Consider the following 8,514-nt stretch of genomic DNA (forward strand, 5'->3'; position numbering starts at 1 on the left):
CTATGGATTTGGGGATTTTCTCACAAAAAATTGAAATTTGTTAATGTTAAATCTGTAGTAATCCACAAAAGGGCCATAGTTATTAAATGACAGAGCACCATCTCAGACTGAGCTCTGGATGTGACAGGGGGCAGAATTTCGAGTAGGGGGAAAAGAGTCCCTTGCAATGGGGCTGTCTGTTGCCAGTGCTTGAAACTAGGTCAACCGTTGAGGACATCACTGTGTCGGAAGCTGCATTTGTGTGAACTGCCCCAGGAGGCAGTGCCATGTAGTGGAGAGCAAAGGCCCTTTAGAATAAAACAGCCTGGAGCTGGAGCCTCATGCCTCCTTTGAGATGACCTGCATTGGCAAGGTTATGGGGCTGTCTGAACTCCATGCCTGCCTGTCTAGTTGGCTTGCATCAAGTCCTACCTAAGAGTTCCTTCCATGATAGGTCATTGAGCCGTTCAGTGGCTCATGAGTGCCCACACGGGGTCATGTCTGAGGTCCAGCAGTTATCGCACGTGATCTTTCCAGGGAGACCCTGCCTGTACCAGCAGCCTCACTGGCCCCTCCCCACCCCTGACCCCAGACTGTGGGCAGTTTATCTCACTGTCTCACTCCTCTGCTAGCTCCACCACCAAAAATGCCCATGGCCTCCTCTCAGGTCTTTGCCAGACTGATTCTTTTTTTTTTTTTTTAATTTACTTTTATTTATTTACTTTTGGCCATGCTGGGTCTTCACTGCTTTGCTCAGGCTTTTCTCTAGTTGCAGCAAGCGGGGGCTCCTCTCTAGTGGTGGGGGGCTTCTCATTGCAGTGACTTCTCTGGTTGTGAAACATGGGCTCTAGGGTGTGTGAGCTTCGATAGTTGTGGCACGTGGGCTCAGTAGTTGGGCTCCCAGGCTTAGTTGCTCTGTGGAATGTGGGGTCTTCCCAGATCAGCGATTGAACCTATGTCTCCCGCATTGGCAGGCAGATTCTTTACCACTGAGCCACAAGGAAAGCCCCAGACTGGGTCTTGCTCTTCCTTTAATATTTGGCTCAGAGTCTCCCTTCCTCCAGGAGACATGCTTTCTTCTCACTCTTCCCACGAGAGCCAAGGGGTGACTTGTCACTGGTCTTCTCTGCATCCTTGCCTCCATCCTCCCATATCCCTCACTAAATGACAATCATTTGATAACACATCTACCTTCTCCCTGGAGAAGTACTGTTCCTTGAAAAGTACTTGACACACGGTAGGCATTCAGCTAATGTTTGCTGAATGAATAAAGAAAGTACAGCGGAGATGCTGAGGAAGCTTATTTCCCTTATCCCACAGCACTGTAACTACAGCAGTCTTAAGTTGTTTTTGTGTTCTTTCTTTCTTTTTTTTCCTTCAGAAATGTGATTCCACCCTGGGGGTAAGAAAAGAAGTTTAAGTACTTATGAGGATGGGGGGCTGAGAGAAAACAAATCAGCTATAGAAGTTTACTTACTTTATTTCTTTATTATTATTTTTAATTCTTAAGCCCAGTGTGAACCCTTAACTGTGGCATATGAAATCTAGTTCCATGACCAGGGATCGAACCCAGGACCCCTCCACTGGGAGCACAGAGCCTTAGCTACTAAACTACCAGGGAAGTCCCTCACTTAGTTTGTAAATAAATACTTGAGACAAACAGTAGCATCATTGGGGGAGACTAAAACTGTGTGACTACAGAGATGCGGGCTTGCCTCACTTCTTCCCTGTCCTCTTTGATTAGCAGAAAATAGCCCCGCGTGGCAGATTGCTACTAAGGAATTGTAGGAAGCCCAGGGGGACCCGTGGGCACACTGTGCCAGCAGCATCCTTGGCTGTGGAGCTTTTGATAATAAGGCAAAATCCTTTCAATTAGAAGCTGCTGTTGTGATTCATAGCTTCTGTTTTTGTTTAATTTCCAAGGGTCTGCTCCACACTTCTCCCTGGCACTGTCTTTGGGAATCTGATCTTTTGTATTTGTTTGTTACTTTTTTGAAATGTTTTTATTCCTCTTGAATTGCTGTAGTTTCTACAAAAATTTACAGTCATGTAGTGCATTGCAGTTTCTACTGTATGCACTTAATCTCATTTAATCCTCACATCTCTGAGGCTCAGAGGAGCTAAACAGTTTGCACAGGGACACACGGAAAGTGGTAGGTCCAGAACCCAAGTTCTTCAGCCCAGGCTTTCTGACTTCAAGTTGGCTGTACTTTCCATTCTATCTGGTTGCCTCCCTTCCATCATCATAATCACAGCTACCATTTATGGATTGTTTATAGAGTGTAATAGGCTTTCGTTAAAATGTATCATTTAATCCTCCCAGTAAAAGTATTATCCCCATTTTGCCAACCAGGAAACTAAGATCTAGACAATTAAATAACTTTTCCCAAGATCACTCAGTTTGTGAATAGCCAAGATAAAAGTGGAACCCAGGCTTGGCCTGGTCTAAAGCTGCTTAAGCTTTAGACCACTAAGCTCTTAATTACTAAGCTCTTCACTACCATGCCAGTGGTTCTCAAAATTTAGGGTGCATCTTAATTACCTGGAGGGCTTATTGAAACATGGAATTCTGGGCCCTTCCCCCAGAGTTTCTGAGTCAGCAGGCCTGGGTGAGGCTGAGAATTGACGTTTCTGCCAGTTTCCCAGATGATGCTTCTAGTTGGAAGAGTGTACTGTGAGGACCCAGCAGTAATGCCACGTTGCCCTGCATCCACTTCCTGGTTGCACTGAATTGCTGCCAGCCAAAAAAGAAAAAAAGAATGCGTTTCATATGGAGGGGAAGGACTTCAATTATGCATTATTATATGGCCCATTTTAAATGGGGTGTATCCCATGTATTATTCAATACACCTTTAAGGAGAAAATTATTACGGCCGTAGAATGGTTTTGGTTTCTAGGTTAAATATGGGGTCATGTCATTTTGACTGCATTTTTCATTACAGTAGTTTATAGAAACTGTTCTACCTTCTGTGTCATCATCTATACAAGCAGGGACTTAATGGCCATCTGAAAAGGGTAACAAAAGCATTATTAATTAAATCTGTATCTGAGATTAGTTGCCTCCCTCATCTACTTACCTTCTTGCTTAGGATCTCATATGTTCATTATTTCTTGTTTTTATGAAGTTTATGACTTCAATATGATTTATACTTCTAAGCTTAAATCATAGGTAAGAAGTGGTCACTAAAAAGACTGTCCCCCTCACTTGACCTGTCCTCTCCCCATGTTTTCCCCCATCCCTATCCACTGGTAACCACTAATCTGTTCTCCATCCCTGTAATTATGTTAGTTAATTAATGCTATATAAGTGGGATAATTCAGTGTGTGTCCTTTCAAGATTGGATTTTTCACTGAGAATAATTTCCTGAAGGTTGCTTGTGTGTATCTGTACATACAAGCCTGAAGTTTTCCAGTTCATATGATGGCAGTAGCTGTGCTGAGACCATGCATGTCTTCCAACATGGATGCAGCAGTGTATTCTAGGGGAGACATCTACTAATTCATGCATTAATTTACTCAACATGTGTTTCTTGAAGGCCTACTATGTGTCTGTCACCAGTGCTGGAGCCAGAAGATGAGGGGAGACCTTTCACCCATATAGTGGGGGGGCATGCCTTGCCAGGGTTCATGGAGAGACATTTCCTTTTTTTTGCTAGTAAGTATTCTAAGTTATACATGCACCACAATTGGTTGAATGATTCACCCATTAAAGGATGTTTGGATAGTTTACAGTTTGGGGCTATTAAGGATAAAACTGTGAACATTCATGGACAAGTTTCTGCATGAAAATAAACTTTCATTTCTCTGGGATAAATGCCCAAGTATGCAATTGCTGGGTCATACACTAAGCTCATTTTTAGTTCTAAAAGAAACTGCCAGACTATTTTCCAATGGGGCTGTACCATAGTACCTTCCCACCAGCAATATATGAGGTTTATATTCCAGTTTCTCATCAGCACCTGTTGTCATCTGTCCTTTTGATTATAGCCATCTTTGTGGTATAAAATAATATCTTATAGTTTTGATTTGCATTTCCCTAATGACTAATGGTTAAGTATCTTTTCATGTGCTTATTGGCACTTGGCATATTTTCTCTGGAACAGTATCTATTCAAAGCCTTTGCCTATTTTTAAATTGGATTATTTATCCTGATTGTTGGTTTGCAAGAGTTCTTTACCTTTGGTGGATAAAGCCACTTACCAAATTGATAATTTGAAAATATTTGCTTTCTTTTCTATAGGTTGTCTTCACTTTCTTGATGAGAGCTGAGGTAGAGGGATCCTAGTCTTCTCAGCTATACTCACCTACCTTAGAGCTTCTGTAAGGCAGAGCTAGTGAGGGTTGGTAATGGAGCGGATCTTGGCTCAGATGCCCCAGATGCTCACAGTTCTTGCTGAGATTTGGTAGATTTTCCTGAACGAATGGTTTTCCACGTGTCATGATGCTCTTAGGACAATTTCCAGAAATCGTCAATGAATGTTCTTTGTTAAACTTTTTATTTTATATTGCATCATAGTTAATTAACAATGTGTTAGTTTCAGGTATACAGCAAAGTGATTTAGTTAGACATACACACATATCTATTCTTTTTCAAATTCTTTTTCCAGTTAGGTTATTGCAGAATATTGAGCCACGTTCCCTGTGCTGTACAGTAGGTCCTTGTTGGTTTTCTGTTTTAAATACAACAGTGTGTACATGCCGTCTCAAACTTCCTAACTATGCCCTCCCTTCCCCAGCTCTTACCCCCTGGTAGCTGTAAGGTCATTCGAAGTCTGAGTCTGTTTCTGTTTTGTAAATAGTTCATGCATATCAGCTTTTTCAGTGAATGTTCTTATACTTGGTATCAGGTAAATTGGTGTTTTGCTGGAAGGAGCATCCACAGAATTCCTTACTGTGTCGTTCTGGAAGGCCAGCCTTCCACAGTGTACTGAGAACACCTACCCCCAGGGAGATACTACCCCTGAAATCCTCGTCAGCCTTTTCTACTTATCTGATGAGGCTTTGGTAGGTCTAGCAGCAGGAGAAGCATCTTTTCCAGGACTAGAACAGTGCTTGGAACATAGTATTTCTTGAAAGAATGACTGAGTAAATGAGTTTGAGCTCTTAGAAGGAGGTAGATGTGGGCGTATGAGCAGACCAAAGAGCTGAGTAGGGAGAGTACCACACATTCGCGTGGTTCTATTAGGACCATCAGCCCCTTGCAGGCGTCATCATTTCTTCAGTTGTCGTACACAGTCATTCATAGGCTCACTGTCACTAGAGCTGATGGTTCATGGGCTGAGCATGGTGAGAAATAGGAAAATCATTGTTTTAAGTTGTACGTGCTTATGTTTTTGTATGTCTTTGTATGTCAGTATAAATACGCACATTGCACATTGGATAGACAAGCAGATTTCTATAGAAATATGTGTGTCATGCTAAGTCACTTCAGCCATGTTCGACTCTTTGTGACCCTATGGACAGTAGCCCACCAGGCTCCTCTGTCCATGGGATTTTCCAGACAAGAATACTGGAGTGGGTTGCCATGCCCAGGGATTGAACCTGTGTCTTTCGTCTCTTGCATTGGCAGGCAGATTCTTTACCACTGACACCAGCTGGGAAGTCCCTTAGACACATACATACATACAGTGGCTGTGGAAACTTTTGGAGCGGTGGGATAGTCTCAAAGGGACATAAACTAATGAAAGAATAAAGAGTCACGGGAGGACTTCCCTGGCGGTCCAGTGATTAAGACTTTGCTTCCAGTGTAGAGCATGCAGGTTCAGTCCTTGGTCCTGAAGCTAAGAACCCACATGCCTCACAACTAAAAAAACCTAAAAACAGAAAACAGAACAAATATTGTAACAAATTCAATAAAGACTTTTAAAACATGGTCCACATCAAAACAAACAAACAAAAAGCCTTGAGAAATACTTTAAAAAAATAATAATAATTATGGAATATTCCAGACAATCTTTAGTCATCTTGCCCAACTGACTCATTTTGCAGATGAGGAAACTGAGGCCCAGAAAGCCCATTGTTTCACTTTGAACTTCACAGCTTGCCTAGTGGGTTCCTGATTCCAGCAAGAATGCTTGTCCCCTTTCTCCTGTTACCTTTTATGTGAATGAACACTAGCTTCAATCATGAAGCTTGATTCCATACATCAGCAAATCCCTCTCTACAACCACTTAAAAATCCACACCTTGAATACTGTCATTTGAGTTTTTCCTCAAGTTTTCTGCTTTTCTTCTCCCTCTGCTCCCTCACTCAAGTAAATTCTGCAGCTGAAAACTTTGAAACTTGTTACAATCCAGAACATTAATAGGGTTTTACATTTTTAGCAGCCTAATGATGAGGAGGTAGGGCCTTCTGTTCCAGCCCCTTAGGGGTTTCTATTCTGGGTATTTATTAAACTTTGCTGTAGCCTCAAGTATATTTGACCTTTTTATATTAAAGTTTCAGTTTAAACTTTATACATACATTGTGTGTGTTTCCCTGGTCTCGATTGATTAGGTAGATATTCAGACATTATCAACAGTTGAGCCCGAGATCCTTGTCAATTATTTTCTTATGTTTGGTGAGGAAAAGAGAAGCCAGTACTGACATAATTTAATATTTTTTTCATTTAGCTAAATTAGAGCCCTCTTAAAAACCTTTCCACTTTGAAGTCTATTTTACAGTTTAATTAACGCAGCAAGGATATTCTTTTTTCTTTCTTTCTTTTTTAAAATTTTTACTCTCAATGGAGATAATCCATTCATGGTGACCTTTTCTTGTGCAAATTAGTTGTACACGCTTATTTAAGCAAATGGTCCTGTGCATGATGTCTCTTCTTAATGACGGGTTTATAATTGAAAATTGGCTTACTCCCATATGCCTAGTTTGTATAAGATTATAAAAATAGATGTGGACTTTAAAAATATAAATGTATATATCAGTATCCCCAAAAGAGGAGGGAAGAATTCAGTGCCTTCAGGCTATGATTAAATTAGACTATTAGAGTCAGAAAATGCCAGTGACATATGCTACTGTCAAAGGCACACCTGTCTGCTGAGCCCAGGAAGTTCTTGAAAAACGAGAGTGATTTCATACTAGCGTGATTTCATCCTAGCCCTGAGAAGCTGGGCCTTCCCAGGACATGAGCCTTCTCCAGTTTCCCAACTTTGCTTCAACTCCGAGTGAACTTTCAGCTGTGTGTTTAGGACTGGGTTTGTGGAAATCATGTTTCAAGTGCCAGCCCTAAACAAAACGAGGTGCTTGTTGTCTTTCCCTGCACTCCACTGACATAAAGAGACAGGTGACATTCCTGTTTTATTTTGCATTTTTTCAAGTGCAATAACAACGTGAGCTGGCTCAATGGTATTTGAGTAAAAGACACGATCATCTCATCTCTTGCCCAGTTTCCCACAGCCCTGAGTATTTTTCCTTCTCTTGTTATTTCTTCTCTTTCCCAGTTTCTTGGGCTGGCTCTTTCTCTCTTTCCTCCATGCCAACCATTCTTACACAGGAGTGTTTGTCTGGGGTAACCGAATGTTCTTGGTTAAAAGTAGAAACTCCAGCTTGAAGGAGAAAATAAATGTTTTGTGCTCAGAATGGAGGTTTCCTGAGTAGATTTTAATAGCATGGTTTCTTGGGGTAGGTAGGAAACAAGAGCAGTCTTCAGGTTCCTGAATGATATGGCATTATAAAAGAACAACTAGCAGTGATTATTTTTTTAAGCTGATGAAGGCAACCTATTTTTGCCAAGACACGAAAAAACCTGATTTGCAAAGTAAAGGCTGAGCAAGCCAAAATGTCACTGAGACCATCAGACTTGTCTTTTACGTATTATTTGCACAAGACTCTAATTGCTTTGTCCAGTGGGAAGGGTCATATTTCCATTCCGTCATGCAACAACCCTTCCTGCCTTCCCCCTGGAAAAGGGGGGGCTGGCTTGTGTACCACCCAAGTTGCTCTGGGTGGCTTCACGCACCCTAGGTATGCCCATTCACTCCGCCTCCTTCTTAATGATCTTTGTTTGCTGATGGCACCTCTTCTCCTTCTAGATATGATTATCGGGAAATGCTGCACAATGCCACTTTCTGTCTGGTTCCTCGTGGTCGCAGGCTTGGGTCCTTCAGGTTCCTGGAGGCTCTGCAGGTAAGAGACCCTGATCATCCCCAGAACAGAGTTGAGAACTGACATCAGACAGGGGGTGGGGTGAGGGGAGAAGGGTTCACCTTAACACATCTCCTGGGATCTAAACCAAATGCATGGTTTGCCTGGAACACCTGAAATCTGTTTTCCCAAGAAAATCTGCAACCTTTTATATGCGTGAGGGGCAGAAGGAGGATTTACACCCTGCCTTTGGACATGAGGAGATTCAGTGGGAATCTCAAGGGAAGGTAGGTTCTCAGAGATGGGCTTGCAAACAGAGAGTAGATCTGACTGCCCACCAGGCAGCAGAGCCGGACTCCTCATGGAGGCTCAGCCCTCCTCCTTGGAAGCCAGTTTCAACAGCAGTAAAGATGGCTAATGAGTGGTATTTCCCCAAATCAAACTTGTTCTGTCCCC

General features: G+C 42.2%; 1 protein-coding gene across 1 annotated transcript in view; it reads left to right on the top strand.

Annotated features, from left to right (window-relative positions):
* The window catches only part of EXT1 (exostosin glycosyltransferase 1), a 314,014-nt gene that overhangs the window by 264,102 nt on the left and 41,398 nt on the right, over positions 1-8,514 (top strand). Inside the window, exon 2 of the mRNA XM_010863424.1 lies at positions 8,007-8,100. Coding sequence (XP_010861726.1) covers positions 8,007-8,100 — 94 coding nt within the window. The remainder of the gene's footprint in view (positions 1-8,006; positions 8,101-8,514) is intronic.

Source organism: Bison bison, unplaced genomic scaffold (assembly GCF_000754665.1).
Source record: "Bison bison bison isolate TAMUID 2011002044 unplaced genomic scaffold, Bison_UMD1.0 scf7180017864491, whole genome shotgun sequence".
Lineage (NCBI taxonomy): Eukaryota > Metazoa > Chordata > Mammalia > Artiodactyla > Bovidae > Bison > Bison bison.